Source organism: Malaclemys terrapin, chromosome 2, assembly GCF_027887155.1.
Source record: "Malaclemys terrapin pileata isolate rMalTer1 chromosome 2, rMalTer1.hap1, whole genome shotgun sequence".
In the NCBI taxonomy this organism is placed as follows: domain Eukaryota; kingdom Metazoa; phylum Chordata; order Testudines; family Emydidae; genus Malaclemys; species Malaclemys terrapin.
In genome coordinates, this window is record NC_071506.1 from 243643335 (window position 1) to 243665600 (window position 22266).

Consider the following 22266-nt stretch of genomic DNA (forward strand, 5'->3'; position numbering starts at 1 on the left):
TGAAAAATAAAATCACCCTTGGGTACAGAGTAAAGGTCAATCCTGCAAACACTTATGCATGATCTTAACTTTACTCATGTGAGTAGGATGACCAGATGTCCCGATATCTAACCCTTTGTCCCGCGTCCGATCAATGTACGATTAGGACGCCATTTGTCCCGATCAGGGCCGGTTCCAGGTTTTCTGCAGCCCCAAGCGGCAAAAAAAAAAAAAAAAGCTGCGGCAGCACAATTGCGCCGCTCCACTCTTCAACGGCAATTTGGCGGCAGATCCTTTGCTCCGAGAGGGACTGAGGGACCCACCACCGAATTGCTGCTGCCCTGGTATTGGCTGCCCCAAGCACCTGCTTCTTTAGCTGGTGCCTGGAGCCGGCCCTGGTCCCGATATTCAGTAAGGAGGTGAGCGGGAGGGTGGTGCTGACTCCGTGGGTGTTCCAGGGTTGGAGCACCCATGGGGAAAAATTTCAGCCAAGCTCCCCCCTCCTCCTCCCTCTCTCCCCCCAGCGTGCCACATCCCTGCTCCTTCCCCCCTCCCAGCGCTTCCCACCGCGGCACTTAGCACTTTCCAGGAGGAAGGAGGCAGGGCGGGGATGCGGCGCCCTCAGGGGAGGAGATGGAGAAGAAGCAGGGCAGGGCGGGGACTTGGGGGAAGGGGGCGGAGCGAGGGTGGATGCTTGGGCAGGAAGAGGCGGGGTGGTGGGCGAGCACCCATCTGGCAGAGGGGAAGTTGGTGCCGGAGAGGTGAGTGGCGGGCGGGGGGGTGAAGAGGGGAGGCGTGGGCAGGGAGGGTGAAGAAGCGAGTAAGCGGCGGGCGGCCGGGTTAGGTGAGGAGGTGAGCGGTGGGTGGGGGACTGAGGAGGGACGCAGCAAACCAGCAGGTGATGAGGAAGGGCACGGTGGGGGGGGCAAGCGGGAAGGGCGTGGGACCTGGGGCAGAGTGGGGCCGGAGCCTGGGAGGAGCGGGGGTGGACTGTGGGCTGGGCTGATGGCACCCCCAATGTGTCCCGATATTTTAGTGTTGTGATCTGGTCACCCTACATGTGAGCAGCCCCACTGAAGTCCCTGAGAGGACTTACGTGAGTTAAGTTAAGCACATGTGTAAGTGTGTGCTTGTTCCCGCCAAAAGCATGAAAGAAAGAAAGAAAGAAGCAAATAGGAAAAAAAAAAAATAAAAAAAGAGGGGAAAAAGGGAATGGGGAAAAAATGTGAGATGTTACCTTAAACATAGCAAGCACTGGGAAACACCCTCTATAGTATAAGAGTCAGATCTGGTTCTTTCAAATTGTTATCTTATTGACCTTCTGTAATCAACATATCAAGCACTGATTTATGATTGCCTTTCCCTATGGCTGATGATAGTATTACTTATGGGAATGAAGAATTGGATTTTAAACAGCATAAGACTCAGAATAAAGAAATAAGTGAATGCCTGAGGACCCCAATTCAATCCACTGTCTCAGTAAAGGGTACTCCCTTAGCCCAGATCAGGTCAGAGAAGAACACAGATACCACACCCCCAAACAATAGTGGAAATGAAAAATACAAAAGAAGTATTTAACCAATGCATGCAAAAAAAAAAAACAAACCCAACATGTGACCATTTCATAGAGCTCATTAAATCTATACATGGCAGCAGGATAAACACTCATTCAATCTACAGTCTGGAAGTCATCTGTGTTTTATTCATCTCTGTGTTAGCATCCCAACCGCATCTGATCTTCTGGATCTTCTTCCTAAGGCATGGGAGAAGCAGGACGCTTTTACAAAGCAGGACTATAATAGGAAGAAAAATGGCTATCATAAATGTAGGGGGGGTGTACCACACAAATTGGTTTACGTCAACCCATTTATTCCAGGCAAATACCAATGCGTGAATTGTGCATAGCAGCAAAGCTAAATACCCCATCTTGCTCTGGAAAGAGAAAAAAACACAAGTTTATTTTTTTTCCAATAACAGTAAAAAATGTACTTTATTAGGCAGATGTTGTAAGCACTAAGGGCTTGATGCATAACCCACAAAAGTCACTGGGCTTTAGATCAGATCAAAGACCATTAATTCAGTAACTAAGGGGCTCAATCCTAAACCCATCAAAGTAGTGGCAAAATTCTCCTCGACTTTAATGGGAGAAAGTTTGGGCACATTTTTGCAACTTTTCCCTAGAGCAGAAGTATAAATGAGATGTCAAGAGAGATGGGTGGGCTATGGTGCTACATACAAATCGTACTTTCCTCAGAAGACATAGGTCCATTCTTGATATCAGTTTAGTTCCCCACATGCCATTTTTATCCTGCGTTAGCAGGAGCATGGATGTGACTTGATGTTTTGTTAAGTCTTTCCACCTCTTATTTCTATAAGTACAAAGTAAGATTTTTTTTTAATTTCTTGCAAAGCGAATTATTACAGTCAAGAACTTCTGTTTTTTTTTTTTCATAGCATGGAACATCAAACAAAAAAACAACCCCAATTTAATAACTGTAGAAGAGCTCAGTGCAGAAATAACTCCCACTGACATCTGGATTTGATTTAGGATGCTCAGGAAATTCAGGATCGGGCCCGAAGAGAAAAAAGTACTAGCAGCAACACCGAGAAAACAAAAATTGTTTTTTTTTTTTAAATGTAACTTTTCATAGTAATCACTGGGAAATCATACACTGCACTTTCAGGTTCTAGATATCCCTTCACATAATCAGATTGATAAATTATTTGTTTACAAAACTAATCTAGCATATTAGTGTTATTCTTCTGGTTAGATGGACTTCTTTACCTTGCTGCTGGTATGGGCTGGGTGACGCCTAGTTGAAGAAGAAGGTGGGCGTAACTGCTGCCCTTTCATTTAGGACAGCATGAGAAGCTATTGAGCTCCTCTAGAGAACTGAGATGTTGAAACACTACGAGCATCACTCAAAACAAAGGCAGATGCAAGACAGGTCAGAAACAGAGCCACATAGGTGAAGGGGTTTCACTGGATATTGTTTTAGTGGAGATGTGAGTGTCTGAGATAAAAGCAGGAGGGAAGAAAAAACAACACAGAAGCTGAGACACAAGCAGTAGAAGGCCAAGGGCACAGCCAGAACCAGCACTGTCTGGGAATGTGTCCTTGAGAGAGCTTTGGGGCTAAGTGCTGGCTGGAACTGAGAAACAAAACTGTCTCCTGCTATTTGATTCCTGCTGTGTTCAGGGAAACAGGACTTTATGTACATTCTTTGGAAATTAACAGAGTTGTATCAGAGAAACACTGTAGTATCTGTGATTTCTCCTCTACTAAAACAACCCTCTAGAGCCTGAAACTTTGCTCACTGGTTGGGTCAAAAAGGGATACCAGTACTTTAATATGAATAGCCAAAATTGTGAGGTAGAGGCGCCTCTTCACTATCTTCCCCCAGCTACCCTCTATACATCTGAGAATTTTCACCACAGCTGATTGCATCTCAAGTTACAGTATATATGATCCCCCATCATAGCACTCTCAGGAGATACTCATTGATGACCTAATGCAAAGTGCTTAATAGGTCATCAAACTTTCATGTTTAGGTGCTCAGGGCCTGATTCACCACTCTCCTAAACCAGTTTTACACTGACTTCAGGGGAGTCTTTTAAAATTAATAAGAATGTAAGTTAGAGGAAAACCCCAGCCCCTCAAACTGACGCCTAGGTGGCTGAAGCAAGCACATGTGGATGCTGAGATTGGTACATATGTAGGATTGATTGGGTGTCCCTATGAGCAGAATTTGACCCCTTACTTTTTCAACTAGGTTCCTTTGCTTTGAATACACCTTTTGTGCTGGAGAGGAAGAGTGAAAGCCTATGTTTATGGTAAGGACCTGATCCTTGCCCTCTCTTCCATCTGCTTTGTGCTGCTCAGGCACATCAGGGCATGTCTGGGCCAGTAGGAATGGGCCAAGTTATTTCTGAAATGCCTTTTATGTCAATGATACTTGGCCAATAGAATGATCCCAAAGTGACCATCACTGTCAGTGGCCAGCCCCTGGATTAGTGGAGCAGAAAGGCGGCCTTTCCCCCTACCTTGTCTCCTATACTGAATGCAAGTTGGCTTGGTCCCAAGGATCTGGCCTTAATGGTTTGATTTAGGATGTGGCAGTACAAATGCATCTCCGCTGCCCTGCCAACATACCTTGATCCTGTTCTGGACTCAAAAGTATTCATGTTAACACCCTTCTAATACCTGACTTTATGATCAAGCCTCGAACAAAGGTGCAAATTGTGGGGGTGTTTTTTGTGATGGACTGCACTGAGTCCAGAGTCTCATTTCTCATGCAGTAGGTCATAGAACAGCCATCTGATTTTTTATAACCAAGAATGTCAAGTTGGTGACCTCTGAACTAGTGTCCTACAGGTGTGGGGATACTCCTTGTCATTAACAATCTCTAATCCTCAACAACACTGTAGCCTATCCATATGTCAATCTTTTTTTGCCAAATAAAGTAGAATGTTTGTTGCAAAGCAATTGGCAAAGGACACCAAGTAAATTTTCAGACTGGTTTCCATGAACACTGTATGGTCTGATATTTTAGAGAAAGGCTATTACTGCTGATCTTAATTTATAATGTAAAATCCTCCAAGAGCACACAGATCACATGTAATGTTTATGTGTACCTGAATACAGTGAAACTCTCTCCAGGTCAAAGAATGGCTGACAGATGGAATTGATGTTACTGCCAGTATGGCCAGCAGAGCTAGTCCCAGAATCCCTAGAGACACATAAATCTCCATTCTCCAGACATCATGTTCAATCCAGGCATTTTCCTTTTTTTGCTTGACCTGCCAAAATAACATCACATTTAAAGTGACAGACTGACACAGGACCTTGCTGTTCCCAAGAATTGTAGCTATTTACATTAGAGTCATTTAGCCATGAGCCAAGAGAAATACTTTGTTTTCACTCTCTTTCTTTTGCTTTTGCCTTACAAGTGAGAACACAGCTGAGTCTCTGCATTTAACTGTTAGGTTATTTACTTCTGATGACAAAGGTTGCATCAGTCTATGCTGAAGGAAAATCACCTAGATTGAGAAGTGTTTACTGACTTGAGAAACGCCTTGACCCAGAGGAGACTTTTCCTGCAGCCTTCGTAACCTGACTTCACAGCAGGGGAATCTTTATTCTTTCACAAACAAAATTCTACCTATAGCTAAACACCATATTTGGAAGATTCTAACAGGAAATATATTAACCTGGACTATTTTAAGGGGCTAATCAGCAGGCATTCTCAATTACTTTTTGTTATCCTGCCAGGATAGCTATTTAGCTCTAAGAATTACACTGAGCTGCCCTGAAAACAATGGTCTGTACAGAGGAAAGGATTAGACTTCAGAGGACCTTGATCCTCCACGTTATTCTAATTTATGGCTGCCTGCAACAGCCCTTAAGAGGCCATTGCATCAGGTAGGGATCATCACAATGCAGTGTGCTCCAGTCACAGTCATTCTAGCCTGACATGGCACCAGGACACTCTCTATACTGGGTGGGCTGCGAGTGGCTTAGCAGCACTACACTACCTGGGGTTACTCTAATGCCAGGGAAATTCCCAGCAGGCCATTCAGGCCAGTTTTTTGTAAATTCTGGAGCAAAGAGCTTGTGCATGTGCAGAATTCTCAAGAAGCTGAAAGCACCCTACCCTCTTTGAGTCAAACACATCTACGCTCATAGGAGCCGACTCCGGGAAAAATTAGTGAGTGCAGCCAAGCTCCCCTCACTCCCACCCCACCTCCTCTTCCTCTTCCCCCCCCCCCGCAGCACGTCGTGTCCCCACTCCTCTGCCTACTCCCAGTGTTTCCCGCCCGGCTGTCGCCAAACAGCTGTTTGGTGGCGTTAGCATGCTCTGGGGCGGGGAGGGGGGGGAGGAGCGGAACATCACCCACTCAGGGGAGGAGGTGGGGAAGAGGCAGGGCTGGGGATTTGGGGAGGAGTTGGAATGGGGGCAGGGAGGGGGCGGAGACTTTGGGGAAGGGGTTGGAATGGGCAGGGCAGAGGTGGGAAGAGGTGGGGCAAGGGCAGGGCCTCATGGAAAGGGTGGCACAGGGATTAGCACAGGAGCTGTATAGATAGGAAGACAGTCAGATGAGGATCTCAAAGTACTTTACAAACAACAAATTACCTCTGAGGCAGGTATGATTGTAGCTATTTTATGGAGGGCTAATCTCAAGCCCACACAGGGGAACTGACTTGAGCAAGAGTATGCAGATTCATTGGCAGACCCATGATTGACACCTGGAGGACGGGACTCTTAGTTCCAGGCTTTAGCAATCAGATTCTGCTTTCTCACTTTAACATACCCTGGCCTGTTAAATGAAGCAATATATACTTTGTGGGTCAGCCCATTGGTTTTTAAACAAAGAGCTTTGTGGCAGCTGCTCAGATTCAAATGAAAATCTTTCTCCTCACAGGCTTCTCTGCGTGAGTTGAGTAGATGTGAGATCAGAACTCTGTCAATAAAGAAGTTTTAGTTCGATATTTGGACCCAATCATACCTGTTGGTACGCCCAGTTCAAAAGCTTGTATCTGTAAGATCTCCTCATTGGGTAGCACAAACTATAGCATGCATGCATTGAGGCAAAGAAAAAACTGAGAAGGCCGAGTTGCTTTCTTGATAACATCCACCCATTCAACCACTGTGGAAATCGTTTGTACTTGGTCCCATAGTGGAGCTGGAAACCTGCAGCTAATATCCCTGGTAAATAAACCAGTGCAAGAAGGGTGATTGAAACCACTGGTAAAACTTTGTTTATGACCAGGATTGGAATTTTATAGAAAGTGTTTTCATTAGTAGTGACAAAAGGGTGGACAACATCTCTCAGAAAAGTATAGATAAATATTAGCAATGAGGCTATAGATGCTATCTTCAGTGGCAAGTGCCATTTGGGGAAGAGATCTTGCTTGCAGTATTGATCTGAAGGGTATTCAAACTCATCAAAATGATGTGTTTGATGTAAATGAAAAAACGCAACCTCTTTGTGGGTGTAGGTGACTTGCAAATCCGTATTCTGAAAAGGATAAAAAGAAAAAAAAATATGTCAAGTTTAAGAGGAAATTAAAGAATCCATCAATCATGTTAGACTCCTGCATTATTGCCCTTTCACCATATGTTTCCCTTACATTATACAAAACAGTAACATAATAGCTATCAAAGACGAGACAGCTCAAACATGTGAGGTTTCAACTCTCCAATACTTAGGTACTTAGCTGATCTGTGCTGAGGCAATTTAAATCTAGATTTCTGGTTCCCTATTCATCCTCTAAGGTGGCTTCTGAATAGATTTTTCACTCCAGGAAGTTAACTACCACAAGAGAAGATTTCATTATGACCTCTTCTGATAAGAGGAATAAATTTCAAGACACAGATTAATAATGTAACCCAAATAACGCACATGGCAATGGAAGCCAGAGATTGTATAATACAACATTCTAGTCACCCAGTGATATTTTAACTGCATTTGCAGGAGAAATTGAAATTTTTTTGATTGATGGTTCACAGACAGTAGAAATCAGAGAGCTAGGAGTACACATCAGCCCACTCCACGCTTGAGTCCCCTTCTTCCTCACCAGATACACACAAGATCTAATAGTTTTCTGCCTCATTTCCCCCTTCACAAATGATGTGAAATTAGATAATCTCAATTACAAAATTTAATTTTCTTCTGCCAGGTAGGCATGGCTTGATTGACTCTTGCTGAAGTTGGTGACAAAACTCTCATTGACTTTGGTGGGAGCAGAATTAGGCCAGAACTTCAGCATAACACTATAGCATGCATTACAGTCAGTGAATTTAAAGATTGTCCTGTGGTTATTAACTCTTGGAGAGGGAAACAGATTAGAATTTATGTTTTCCTTTTATATCTATGCAATAATGGGATGCTGGTAAAAGTTTGTCTGGGGGTAAGGAATTGCATTTATTCTTCACAATCCAAAAGGAGTGTTCCCTTCATAATCCTGTAAAAATAAAATAAAGCTTCAAATAAGCAGAAATGGTTCCGTTTGAAGACATCTAACTTGACATATGTCCAGAACTCAGTGAAGAAAAGTCTCTGTACTAGATTTGGGAAAAAATAATTAGCGACTGTAATTTGGAAGTTCTAAATCTGCCTCACATTAGGACATTGGAGGACTCCCAAACACAGGCGCTAACTTTCTTCTTTCCGGGTGGGTGGTTCACCCCTGCTTCGCCCAGAGTCCCTGCCCCCACTCTGCTCCTTCCCCCATGGCCCCACTCTTGCTCTGCCTCTTCCTGCCTCCTCTCCACCCCCTCCCCCAAGCATGCCCTGCCTTCACTCCACCTCTTCCCACCCTGCTCCGACCCCTTCCCCCCAGCGCCTCCTGCCTGCCGCTGAAGAGCTGATCAGCAGCAGGCACTGGGGGAAGAGGCAGAGCAGGGAGAGAAGGGGGCCCGCCGAGCAGCTGACTGGCGGCTGGCTGGTGGGTGCTGACCACCCACTATTTTTTAGCATGGGTGTTCCAGCCCCGGAGCACCCATGGAGTCAGTGCCTATTCTCCCAAAGCAGGTTCAGGGCTGTCATCCAGCATCATTCTCAAGAACCAAACTGCTCCATATGACAAGTCAGAGGGGGCAATTCAGAGATGATGTGCAAAAGGGGGCAGCATGTAGCTCATTGGTAATTGGGAGCGAGTCTCCACTTCAAGCTGGGAGTGTAATTTCCAGCTCAAGGAGACATACCTGTGCTAGCTATGATTGAGTAAGCACGCTAAAAATAGAAGGTAGTCCCAGTGGCGTGAGGGATTGGTTGAGCAGCAGGAAGGGTAGCCAGCCTGAGTATGTAACTGTCCGAGACCACATGCACATACCTGGGGAAGCTAGCTCCTCCTGCCGCCACAGCTACACTCTATTTTTAGCATGCTAGCTCCATCAGAGCTAGCGAGGGTATGTCTCGTTGAGCTGGGAATTCCACACCCAGCTCGAAGTGCAGGCATACCCTAAGGCTTTGTCTTCACTGACAGAATAGTATTTGGGTTTTTGACAGTGAGATAACAAGTGTTCATAGTAATCTCGCTGTAAAATCCTAAGTGGAGACAAGGTACTCGCAATGGTTACTGCATGACAGCGAGGTGAAATCAGCCCTCCTCTGCGGTTTGACCTAGTTTACCTTATGCCTTGTCTCCAGTAGGTTTTACACTAGGACAGCTAACATGCTAGTTATGCCACAGTAAAAGCACAGCTTGTCTGTCTGTGAAGACAGACTCTATTAGATGCACTCAGGCTAGGGGTAACCTTACGCTGCAATCGGAGGTGTGACTCTAGCTCAGGTAGACATACCCATGCTAGCTTTAATCTAGCTAGCATGGCTAAAAACATAAGTGTAGACGTAGCAGCTCAGGATTCAGCACGGGATATACAAGCCCGCTGGGGTCCTTGAGTACCTACTCCCATCACTAGCCCATGCTGCCACATCTACACTGATACTTTTAGCAATGACAGCGTGAGTAAAGCCAGCGCGGCTACGTCTGCCTGAGCTGCAATCGCATCTTGGATTGCAGTGCAGACATTCCGTAAGCAGCTCTAGAGGGTGAGCAGAGGCAGGCTGAACTGTGTAACATACATGCGGAGAGGACAGAAGATGGGGTAAATTATACGCACTAAAATTCATCTGTGAACTTGGCCCAGAGGTTCTAACCTTTTGAAGAAGTGGTTTGAAAGGCCTAATTCAATGATAAGGGATAGCTACCCTCAGGATAAGGAATTAGTTCTGTGACTCAGCACCTACTGAGGCTCTGGGGGATGGGCTGGCACAAGCCTGCCCACATCTAAATGCCCTTCCCCCCAGCCTAAGGGGAGGAGCTACTTGATCCAGGCATCAAGATTTGGGGGGGGGGGAGGGAACAAATGAAAAAAAACAGGCAAGGGAGTGAGGGTCACAGGGTTAAAAGCAGGGAGCCAGAGGCAGACCCTGAGCAGAGAACCCTGGACTGTGCCCACTGCTTCTCAAAGTCATCCAGGGAGCCAGTGGACACGGCCCAGAGGAACTCTGCCCAGATACATGACTTTAGGCAGGTTCAGAAATAGGCCCCACAGTCGCAGAGCACTTCCCAGTTCAGCTTCCTCCTGCAGAGGCAAATTTCTGCTGGAAAAGATTTTTTTTGTGCTTTTCTTTTGGGGCAGTGAGGAAGACATAATGTTCATTGTGAGATGACTACTTTAAAAAGACTGTCTTTTAAAGGGGGAGTTCAGGGATTTCTTACTGGAATAAAATAATTTCTACTGGGCTTTGTTCAGCTAGTAAGCACAACTCAAACTCCTTATGTAGCTCTGAACTGTGCCGCTACTCCACTGGCCCAAACTGTGTGTTTAAGCATGGTCTCTGACTACACAGAATGAAATGTCTTTATCTTTTTATCTCCTCATGACAATATTGTTACAAGACTTAAAGATGAGCTGATGAGATCCCCGTGTTATGGAAACAGTTAATTCTCTAGAACAATCGAGGTGCGAGATCAAACATTTGCATGATGCATATGAGCTTTTTTTATATGGATGTTACCGAATCGTTATGGTTTCCCGTATTTCTCCCAGGCTCCGGTTTCTGAACTTCATCCTGATCCATCCTGCTCTCCATTACAGAGGAACCCTGAAAAATAACTACAGGATGTAAGTCATCAAGTGCTCAAAGGCACTGCTGCAATTTTGTCACTTATTTTACTGAAATGCAGAAATGACCATATTTTTCATTTGCCATATGTTTGCAGGACCATTTGCCTCCTATGGAAGTGACACTCAGACTGTGGCTTTAGAGTGGTGCATGCTTCCTTGGGGGCACTCATGGCTCTAACTGGAGTTCCTTGCATTTTTTCCTGATCCTAGGCAGAATGAGGATCATGAGACCACTCAGTTCTGTCTGAGACATTAAAGGCAGCATAGGTAAAGCTGAGCAAGTTGAATGGACTTGCGAAGATCATGTCAATCCATAACAGTGAGGTCAAGGTTTGGGGAAAGAGATAAAATGGAAAGGGTCTGCAGCACTATCTTCTCTTGGTTTCAATGCTGCCATTCTAATAATCCTTTTTTGTACCACTTCACACAGATTTCCAAGAGCATGATGTGGATTGGAAAGATAGATGGGCAAGTGATATTCATGCATTAAGACATGCAGCTCTTATTCTGATACTACACATTCTAGAGATGAGAATCCCAACAATACCTGCCTGCTATTAAAGGCTTGTGATATTGTGGAGTATGGAGTGAAATTCACTATAATGGCTATCAGCTGGGATGACAGCTGTTGTTGCAAAAGTAATGATTAGAAGCCAATTTATCAGTTTTCTGGAAATAAAAACATTCCTAATAAGCAACACTGAAAAAAGAAACTGTGAGAATGAATGCATGTTCTCATCCAATGCAACACACGTCTCAGCTGTGGAGCTGCATACAATGAATCATAGGGGATGGGTCATGAAAATCCACTTGTTTTCTTGAGCCAGAATTAATGAAATAAAATATCTGCTGAATGTCCAATAATAAGATATTGGTTAGGAGGGTCCAAAATAGGAGACATTAATAATTCTACTCTGTGGTAAATGCTAAATGAATTGGCAAGAAGCAGCCACAACCAGTGCACCCACTGAGACAAAGAAAATTACATTTAAAAGTCCAGCTGTTGAGGAAATAGCTAAATAGAATTATGGCTAAGTAGATCATAATTATTATTGTATGAAAAAGTGTTGTAGTAAGTCCTTTCCTCACTGCACGTCAGCTCAACTTCCCACCTTCTACAGTGAAGCAATAAAATCATTTAAAACTATAAGGGACAAGCTCCCGCTGTTGAATACAAGGTTTGCTGTCCACTTTGAGCTCAGCTGGTAAACTAAATGATATTTTTCCTTCTGATGTGACCATTCCATTTTGTAACATGAAAAGCTGACTCAGAATTATGCTAAATAAATAAACTAAGGTCCAAAATCTGCAGCCCTCACTCAGGAAAAGCTACTATGAAGACTATGGGAGATTTACGGAGTAAGGACTGCAGGACTTGGCCTTATGAGAAGAGACATAATAAACATGATTAGAACCTACTGTGGGAGTTACATCTGAAAACCTGTTATTATATTTGCAAAATTACAGCATAGGTATCAAGAACCAAAAGTTTTTCTTTTAAAGAACTCTGCATTGTTTGGACATATGCACACAGTTTCTAAAAAAAGAACTTTCCACATTTGCATTTAACAAAGCTTTCGTTCTGAACTTTGTGGAAGATTTATTGAGAAACACACAGTATTTGGACTAGTTAAAGTATTGTTGTGGGTTTCCTCCCTACAGTCAGAATGGGATTAGATCTTCTCCAGGTTTTGAGCCGTTGTCCCTAAAAAGTGACCCAGGTGAGGATGTATGACAATCCGTGAACAAACATTGGTCTTCACAGAAATAGTCATAAGTCTGTTCCACTCAACCAACCCAGCGGGGTGGAAGTCAGACTCGCAGGCACAGGAAATATGAATAAGCTGCTGTTTACTACAAACGGGAGCCTTGTCTGGAAACATTTCCCCAGGGCTCGGGCGACTTCTGTACAGGCAGCTCAGATTAAAGCCTGGGAAACTAAACCAAACAAGACTTTGTCACCCTGAGTCTGGGGTTTACTCCCCTCCCTTTGTGGACTGTAAAACTAGTTCTTACAGCGATTTCTGAGTCACCAGTTGCAGGAAGGTACTAATTGAATTTGCCGCTGGAGTGGGGGAGGGCGAGGACTCCGGAGCGAAGTGAAGTTAGAGGTTGCTCTCCAGGACTCCTCCTGCTCCCGTTGTAACGGATCTCCCGAGAGCCCACCAGTGGCTCGGCTCAGTAAGTATTTGATTAATCAGGGCAAGGCAGGAGAAAGCGAATCGATTGCTGCTATTTGTCTGCGTGAACGTAAAACGCGGGGCTGTTAGAAAACGCAGAGATTAAACTGAAGTTACTTACAAACTTTCTACCTCGGTTTAGGTCTCCAGGCTCAGGACAGGGTGAGATTCCAAGGCGCGCTGGCGCAGCCCACACGCGACCTTGCAAGTCTGATGCCCAGACTTCAGCCTGCCCATCGTCCCTCCCTCCTTCCTTCCAGCTCCGCCTTCTGCATCCATCCATCCGGCTCCACCTCGTCTCCGCTGGGGCTGGGTGAAAACTGGATTTGCCAGAATCCTGTTGATTTTCGTCCACACAGCCCTCAAATTGTTAGGGCTAACTAGAGATCAGGTTTCACCGCGCCTTCTGCACCAAACAACTCTAGGCCCATGCTGCCCCGGTACAGAAATCTCCGGACCCGGCAGCTGGAGTTTTCTGGATCCAACCACGTTTGGCCCCACCCTCAAATTCTAATGTGTGAAGAGGGGACACATGTAGCTGCTCCTCTCACCCCAAAGCCGTTCAGTGCCCAACGCATCCTGGCATATCAGTGCCACCACCAATCCATGGATCTGGTATATTTTTGGCTCCCACCCTGCAAATTGTACTGCTTAGACCGAAGGCGAGACATCCCACTGCATCCTAGCGCAACAGTGGCACAAAAAGCCGGAGCTAGCGCCCCAGATCCTGCCAGTTTGGGGCCCTAACTCCCCCCTCCCCCCAATTTCCCAGCCTAAATAGAGAGCATAACATGCCTCACCTCAATTGCACATTCAATTCCGAGCTCCCTCCCCTAACCCCGCTGCCAGCCAAACCCGTCTCCTTCTTGCTGACAAACAGCACTTCTGCAGCCCTGTCTCTACTAACGTAACCCTCACGACCAAAGTCTGCCCTGATCTTGCCCCTTTTACCTGTGGCAATTCTGACAAAGTTGACCCACCTTGGAGATGCATTCAGAACACTAGCTCCGGACTGTGTTCACACTAGTACTGTGGATTATCTTATCGGCATTTGGGAAGTTACTGCCATTGATACAAAACGTTATTCGCCTCTCGCACTTGCTATCAGAGTAAATCGCCTGTGCCTCGGGCTGCACTCGGGTTTAGAGGAGGTTTGCTAATGTAACTCAGCCTCATTTGGTTGTTTAATTCGAAGTACTTGACTCCACGCCTTTGATTTGGTGTAGATCTACATAGCACAAGTTCGTCCACGCTGTGCCATGTGGCTGGCAGCAGATAAGAGATTGCCTGTGGATATAATTTTCTTCTCCTTTCGTGCTCTTTGTCACGCTTTAAAAATTTCTGTCAGGGTGACATCTAGCGGTAGGAACATGAGGGGAAGCACAAGACTGCTTTAATCAGCGACAGCTAAGGGTAGTGTTATATGTAGAGATCTGGCTCAGTCATTATATAAATATTAAGGTCCAAAGGCGGTCATGCTTCCATAGAGATCAATGGCAAAACTCTCATTAGAAATTCTTAATTGACTAGTTTAGTGGTATCTGGGCTACATTTGCTAAGTTACTTATAACATGACTAATATTGTTAAGCTGGGGGTTAGGTAATAATCATACCATCTCATTGAAGTTGTTGATTATGACAGCCAACTTCCATTCAGGCTGAACAAGGAAACAATTAAGTGTCCTTTTGTTTAGTGAAAGGTAAAACAATGGAAAACCAGTACCAAAGGGCTAGACTGCTTGCAAACCTGGGCAGTGGCTAGACCATGCAGTCCAAGATGTGTCCCAGGATTCTAATAACATCAGGGTGGAAGGATTGATTTGATTACAGCTGTGTGTTTGTATGCAGGGGTGTCAAAGGGTGTACCTGCTCTCTAGTAATCCCTTCTAGCCCAGCCTGGCTCAAGAGCACCTGCCTCAGTTTCCCTTCCACTCAGAGTCCCTTAAAAAGTCCATGCAAGCCAGATATTCAAAACATTTTCCTTTCTGGAGTCCAATTTATTAAGTCCTATACAGTCTTTCAAAAGAAAACAAACTTAGAAAGCCTTCATCCCCTTTTCAGCTAGGCCCAGCTCCTCCTCCCCAAGAACACAGCTTCCTTCTCCCCCCAGCACCTCTAGCCTAAAGATTAGCCTTCTCCACAGGCCTTCCCTCCTGATATCTTCTCCCTACTGATTCAGGGCCTTTCAGGAACTGTCTTACTCCCTACATTTTCTGCCCGCAATTGCTAACAGCTAGCAACAGCTGTGTCCCCCTTTACAAGGTCCAGGTGCCTTCCTGTAACCCTATTGGGCAGCAGGTAATCAGTCCAGATGCACAGGTCTTAAAGGGACCAGCCCCTCTGTGATGGAGGAGAGAAGCAGCAGATAGTGAAGGTAACAAGCAAGCAAAGACAGTGAAAGATGCACATGTAGCATGATCCTGAGAAAAACTAAGCAAGGGTGCTTCTGGGTAGAGTGCTAGCTGAAAGAGACGTGGGATGGGGGGAAAGGAACTGTCTCCTGCTGTTTGATTCCTATTGAGTCAGGGAAACAGGACTTTAGGTACCGGAATTATGAAGCCACTCTAAAAATGTTTGTTGCCCCTGTCTTCTGCTAACTTGCCTGGCTAGGGCTATCTGGTAAACTACACTGTTTAGGAATGGCTTGCTATTTTCACCATATTTTAGCATCAGGGGTATCCAAAAGCATGAGGTGAGACCACAACTCTAATCTGAGAGGTGGCAACTGAACCTCTCAAGGTAGGAGGGGTCCTTCATTCTTCATGGATCATGCAGTTCTTGGCCTCTCCGCTGAGTCTGCCAAATAGTGTGATGGGTGATGGTGAGTTTGTGATATGGGAGCTGGAATGGAGACCCACCAAACTCATCTTATATAGAGGCCATCAAACAGACATTAGATTGGAGGGGGGAAAAAAACTTCTAATCACTACATGAGCTTCACTGTATTCAGACTGGTCTAGTGGTGCCAAGCTCATTAGCAATGAGCTGAAGCATCCAGTTTCCCAAGAGGTGCTAATTTAGGAAGGGGATTTTATTCTACCTAAGTTCTTATACGGCGCTTGTCACCAGAGTATCTGAACATTAAGTGAGGTGACTATCACCTGTCACATGTGGTTTGTTCTCTCATCTTCTCTCCACTGGGAAAATTACACGTGCAGCAGAGTGGTGCTAGGGTTGCCGTTATTTCCCCATGTTCTTTGTTAGGTGTTTATATTAGAGAAGGACAGGTTGAAGAAATGCACCTTGCTCTTGAAGTGGAAGGTGCAGGGCTGCCCAGAGGATTCAGGGGGCCTGGGGCAAAGCAATTTTGGGGGCCCCTTCCATAAAAAAAAGTAGTAACATGTATTTGGAAATGTAAAAAATAACCAGTGAAATACATTCAAAAATTAATTTTTAATAATTTGAAAATACACCAAATACATTATTTAAAAACATTAAATCCTTTAATGGTATGTATACATTTGAAATTACATAATGGGCTGTTGCTGGGTGATGGTGATGGTTGGTGCCAATGGGCTGTCGCTGCCTGGGGGTGGCGCTACTGTTGCACAGGGCTGGGTGGGGAGCTGGGCTCTGGGTCGGGGGGTGCCTGGCTCAGAGGGGCTGGGCTCGGAGCTGGGATTCAGGGCTGGGGGGGGGGGGTTGGGGAGTGCCCGGCTCAGAGGGGCTGGGCTCAGAGCTGTGGGTTGGAGGGTGCCCAGCTCTGAGGGGCTTACCATGCCGCTTACCCCCTCTCCCAGAGTCTCAGCGAGCCGCGTCCAGGAGCTCCTGCCACTTGGCCCGCCGGAGCTCACAGCACCGCCCCCTTACCACGTGGCTCCGAGCGGGAGGACCTCAGGCCCCGCCTGAGCCACGCTGCTGCAGCGCTGTCCAGGGCCGCTCCTGGACGCGGCGCGCTGAGGTGCCGGGGGTTGGGGAAAGGCGGAGGTGGGGGTGGGGGGGAGCCTCCGAAATTCTCTTGGGGGCCAATGCGGGGCCCGGGGCCTGGGGCAAATTGCCCCACTTGCCCCCCCACTCTGTGTGGCCCTGGGAAGGTGATGAGGTTTGTGATAGCTCTTAGTTCCTGCAGGAGTTTGTTTCACAGTCTTTGACTAACTCCCAAGAAAGCTCTGACTCCTCCAGATGAGTTTTATTTTTATTCAGGGATGGCTCTAGGCACCAGCTAAAGAAGCAGGTGCTTGGGGCAGCCAATACCAAGGGGCGGCACTCTGGCCACTCTTGGGGCGGCACATCCGGGTCTTCAGCGGCTGGTCCCTCAGTCCCTCTTGGAACAAAGGACCTGCTGCCGAATTGCCACCGAAGAGTGGAGCGGTGCGATTGCGCTGCCGCGGGCTTTTTTTTTTTTTTTTTTTGCCACTGGGGCGGCAGAAAACCTGGAGCGGGCCCTGTTTTTATTGTAGGAAGTTTCATGAGCTTCAGGAGCAGAATTTTTGACAGGGCCTTCGTTGTGGAGCAATAGGCAATCTTCTAGATATCCTGGGCCCAGAGTGCTTTGAATCACAGAATCATAGAACTGGAAGAGACCTCAAGAAGTCATCTAGTCCTGCCTTGAGTGCAGGGGACTGTACTAAGTATTATCTATACCATCCATGTCAGGTGTTTGTCCAACCTGCTCTTAAAAATCCCCTATGATGGAGATTCCACAACCTCCCTAGGCAATTTATTTCAGTGCTTAACTACTCTGACAGTTAGGAAGTTTTTCCTAATGTCCAAACTAAACCACCCTTGCTGCAATTTAAGCCCATTGCTTCTTGTCTGTCCTCAGAGGTTAAGAAGAACAATTTTTCTTCCTCCTCCTTGTAACAACCCTTTGTGCACTTCTAAACTGTTATCATGTCCCCTCTCAGTCTTCTCTTCTCCAGACTAAACAAACCCAATTTTTTCAATCTTTCTTCATAGGTCATATTTTCTAGATCTTTAATAATTTTTGTTGCTCTTCTCCGGACTTTCTCCAGTTTGTCCACATCTTTCCTGAAATGTGGTGCCCAGAACTGGACACAATACTCCAGTTGAGGCCTAATCAGCACGGAGTAGAGCGGAAAAATTACTTCTCATGTCATGCTTACAATACTCCTGCTAATACATCCCAGAATGATGTTTGCTTTTGTTTTGCAACAGCATTACACTGTTGACTCATATTTACCTTGTGATTCACTATGACCCCCAGATCCCTTTCTGCAGTATTCCTTCCTAGGCAGTCATTTCCCATTTTGTATGTGTGCAACTGATTGTTCCTTCGTAAGTGGAGTACTTTGCATTTGTCCTTATTGAATTTCATCCTATTTACTTCAGATCATTTCTCCAGTTTGTCCAGATCATTTTGAATTTTAATCCTATCCTCCAAAGCACTTGCAACCCCTTCCAGCTTGGTATCGTCTGCAAACTTTATAAGTGTACTCTCTATGCCATTATCTAAATCCTTTATGAAGATATTGAACAGAACCGGACCCAGAACCAATCCCTGCGGGACCCCACTCGTTATGCTCTTCCAGCATGACTGTGAACCACTGATAACTACTCTCTTGGAACCAGTTATGCACCCACCTTATACTAGCTCCATCTAGGTTGCATTTCCCTAGTTTGTTTATGAGAAGGTCATGCGAAACAGTATCAAAAGCCTTACTAAAGTCAAGATATACCACATCTACCATTTCCCCCCTAGCCACAAGGCTGTCAAAGAAAGCTATCAGGTTGGTTTGACATGATTTGTTCTTGACATATCCATGCTGACTGTTATTTATCACCTCATTATCTTCTAGGTGTTTGCAAATTGATTGCTTAATTATTTGCTACATTATCTTTCCGGGTCCAGAAGTTAAGCTGACTGGTCTGTAATACCCCGGGTTGGTCCTTATTTCCCTTTTTATAGATGGGCACTATATTTTTCCTTTTCCAGGTCTTCTGGAATGTCTCCCGTCTTCCATGACTTTTCAAAGATAATTGCTAATGGCTCAGATATCTCCTCAGTCAGCTCCTTGAGTATTCTAGGATGCATTTAATCAAGCCCTGGTGATTTGAAGATATCTAACTTGTCTAAGTAATTTTGACTTGTTCTTTCCCTATTTTAGCCTCTGATCCTACCTCATTTTCACTGGCATTCACTATGTTAGACTCCAATAGCTACCAACTTTCTTGGTGAAAACCGAAACAAAGAAGTCATTAAGCACCACTGCTACTTCCACTTTTTCTGTTATTGTCTTTCCCCCCTCATTGAGTAATGGGCCTACTCTGTCCTGGGTTTTCCTCTTGCTTCTAATGTATTTGTAGAATGTTTTCTTGTTTTCTTTTATGTCCCTAGCTAGTTTGATCTCATTTTGTGCATTGGCCTTTCTAATTTTGTCCCTACATACTTATTTGTTTATATTCATCCTTTGTAATTTGACCGAGTTTCCACTTTGTAAGACTCTTTTTTGAGTTTTAGATCATTGAAGATCTCCTGGTTAAGCCAGGGTGGTCTCTTGCCATACTTCCTATCTTTCCTATGCAGTGGTTTCTCTTGTGCCCTTAAAATGTCTCTTTGAAAAACTGCCAACCGTCTTCAATAGTTTTCCCCCTTAGACTTGCTTCCAATGGGATTTTACCTATCAACTCCCTGAGTTTGCTAAAGTCTGCCTTCTTGAAATCCACTGTCTTTATTGTGCTGTTCGCCCTCCTACCATTCCGTAGAATCATGAACTCTACCATTTCGTGATCACTTTCACCCAAGTTGCCTTCCACTTTCAAATTCTCAACCAGTTCCTCCCTATTTGTCAAAATGAAATCTAGAACTGCCTTCCCCCACTAGCTTTCTCAACCTTCTGAAATAAAAAATTGTCTCCAGTACATTCCAAGAATTTGTTGGATAATCTGTGCCTTGCTGTGTTATTTTCCCCAACAGATGTCTGCATAGTTGAAGTCCCCCATCACCACCAAGTCCTGTGCTTTGGATGATTTTGTTAGTTGTTTAAAAAAAGCCTCAGCCACCTCTTCTTCCTGGTTTGGTGGTCTGTAGTAGACCCCTACCATGACATCAGCCTTGTTTTTTTTACCCCTTTTATCCTTACCCAGAGACTTTCAACAAGTCTGTCTCTTATTTCTATCTCAACCTCAGTCCAAGTGTGTACATTTTTAATATACAAGGCAACACCTCCTCCCTTTTTCCTCTGCCTGTCCTTCCTGAGCAAGCTGTATCCTTCTATACCAATATTCCAGTCATGCATATCATCCCGCCAAGTCTCTGTGATGCCAACTATGTCATAGTTATGTTTTACAAACATTTCGAATTCTTCCTGCTTATTCCCCATACTTCTCACATTAGTCTATAGACATCTAAGATACTGATTTGACTTGAAGATAATAACTGAAACCTTGAATTTGACTCAATGATCTATGGCAGCCAGTGTAGAGAGTAGAAGACAGGTTTGCTTTGCTTGCAGTATCACATATTCCTAAGAAGATGCAACATTCTGTAATAGCTGGAGTTTCCCAAGAGCTGATGGCTTCATGATCAGGTATATTGTATTACTGTAATCTGGACAAGAGGTGACAAAGGTGGGTGTATTACATGCAAAAATACCCAAAAATCAAATAGTGAAAGAATGATAAGTTTACACAGTCCAGTACTGAAAGGTTAGGAAATGCCGGAATTAAAACTGCCTGTGCAACCTTAAAAAATCCCCTTTGTGCATATGCATTATGGTAGAGTCTTTAATAACATGATCACATGCTATTTTTTCCCCACTGGCTCTTTATCTGTGTTTGAACCAAGGACATGCAGATTAATAGCACAGATTGCTACCACTTGAGCTAAAGAAGTAACTAGTAGGAATAGTATAGTGTTATCCTTATATGGATGTACACACATTTATCAGAGGGTTACACAACTGTTTTGAGACAAGTGTCAGGGTCCTGTGTTCTGTCCCTGGCTGTGATGGGGAGTGTGATCTATCAGGGGTGAGTAAACTGCGGCCACATCTGGCCCATTAGACCATCTAATCCGTCCCTCAGCTCCAGCCAGGGAGCAGGGTCGGGTGCTTGCCCTGCTCCACGCGTCTCCCAGGAAACAACTGGCATGACCACCACCTCTGGCTCCTACGTTATATGTGGAAGCACAGCAGGTGGCTCTACCCTGTCCACAGGCGCCACCTCTGCAGCTCCCATTGGCCACAGTTCCCGGCTGCAGGGGAGCTGTGGACAGGGCAGCACACCTCAGAGTCGGAGGAGGGACATGCTTCCAGGAGCTGCTTGCGGTAAGCGCTGCCTGGAGCCTGCACCCCTGAGACTCCACCAGTGCCCCAATCCCCTGCCACAGCCCTCATCCCCCTCCCACCCTCTGAACCCTTCAATCCCAGCCCGGACCACCCTCCTGCAACCCAAAACCCTCATCCCCGGCCCCACCCCAGAGCCTGCACCCCCAGCTGTAGCCCTCACACCCCTCCCCTGTACCCCAGCCCTGATCCCCCTCCCACCCTCTGAACCCCTCAGTCCCAGCCTGGAGCCCACTCCTGCACCCCAACTCCCTAGCCCCACCCCAGAGCCCGCACCCCAACCCAGAGCCCCCTCCTGCACTCTGAACTCCTCATTTCTGGCTCCGCACCCCCAGTCGGAGCCTGCACCTTCTTCTGCATTCCTACCCCCAATTTCATGAGCATTCATGGCCTGCCATACAATTTCCATATCCCAATGTGGCCCTCGGGCCAAAAAGCTTGCCCACTTCTCATAGCAGATACAGAAAATCTACCAGAAAGGCACCCAGGCACATACGTGTAGCATTTTCAGTCTGAAAGGTATTGTGCCTGAGCCCTGGTCTACACTGGGGGATCAAACTAAGTTACGCAATTTCAGCTATTCATACATGAATAATGTAGCTGAGGTCGATGTACTTAGATCAACTTACCGTGGTATCTTCACCGCGGTGAGTCGACTGCTGCTGCACCCCCGTCGACTCCAACTGCGCCTCTCGTGGCGGTGAAGTACAGGAGTCGATGGGAGAGTGCGCGGGGGTCAATTTATCGCGTCTAGACTAGACGCGATAAATCGATCCCCGCTAGATCAATCACTGCCTGCTGATCCGGCAGGTAGTGAAGACATACCCTAAGTGAGACTTGGTTCTGTCATATTAGACAGCTGGGTTCTCTTCCCCACTCTGCCAGAAATGAACGTGCACAATCTTTCATTTGCCTTATTTGTAAAATGAGTGAGTGAGTAATAAAGGCATGGAAGTGCACAGAAATAGTAACACTATCAGGGATGCAATTAGACCAGAAATTATGGACTCTGGGCTCCCAGTCCAGTTCACCTAGATCAAAAGGCATATGGATAGGGAAGGCTCATTCTGTGTATGTCTACACTGGAGCTCAAGGTGTAATTTCCAGCTCAAGTAGACATATGTGTGCTAGCTCTGATTGATATAGCACACTAAAAATAGTGGTGTAGCCACAGCAGTGCAAGCCACCCAAGTATGTACCTATGTCTTGAAGAGGATTGTACTT

General features: G+C 45.7%; 1 protein-coding gene across 3 annotated transcripts; it reads right to left on the bottom strand.

Moving 5' to 3' along the window:
- Window positions 1–499: 499 nt before the first annotated feature.
- STEAP1 (STEAP family member 1) lies at window positions 500–13850 on the bottom strand. 3 transcript variants are annotated; one of them, XM_054017149.1, is made up of 6 exons: window positions 13777–13850; window positions 12918–13116; window positions 10507–10593; window positions 6487–6999; window positions 4615–4779; window positions 500–1911 (listed from the first exon to the last, which is right to left on the bottom strand). In XM_054017149.1, the coding sequence occupies exons 2-6, from the start codon at window positions 13077–13079 to the stop codon at window positions 1654–1656; spliced, it is 1185 nt and encodes a 394-aa protein (XP_053873124.1). In that variant the 5' UTR covers window positions 13080–13116; window positions 13777–13850; the 3' UTR covers window positions 500–1653. The 3 variants fall into 3 exon arrangements, with proteins under 3 accessions (XP_053873124.1, XP_053873126.1, XP_053873125.1); XM_054017151.1 differs by lacking the exon at window positions 13777–13850 and having other exon boundaries at window positions 500–1732; window positions 10507–10604; window positions 12918–12971; XM_054017150.1 differs by lacking the exon at window positions 13777–13850 and having other exon boundaries at window positions 10507–10604; window positions 12918–12971.
- Window positions 13851–22266: the final 8416 nt, after the last annotated feature.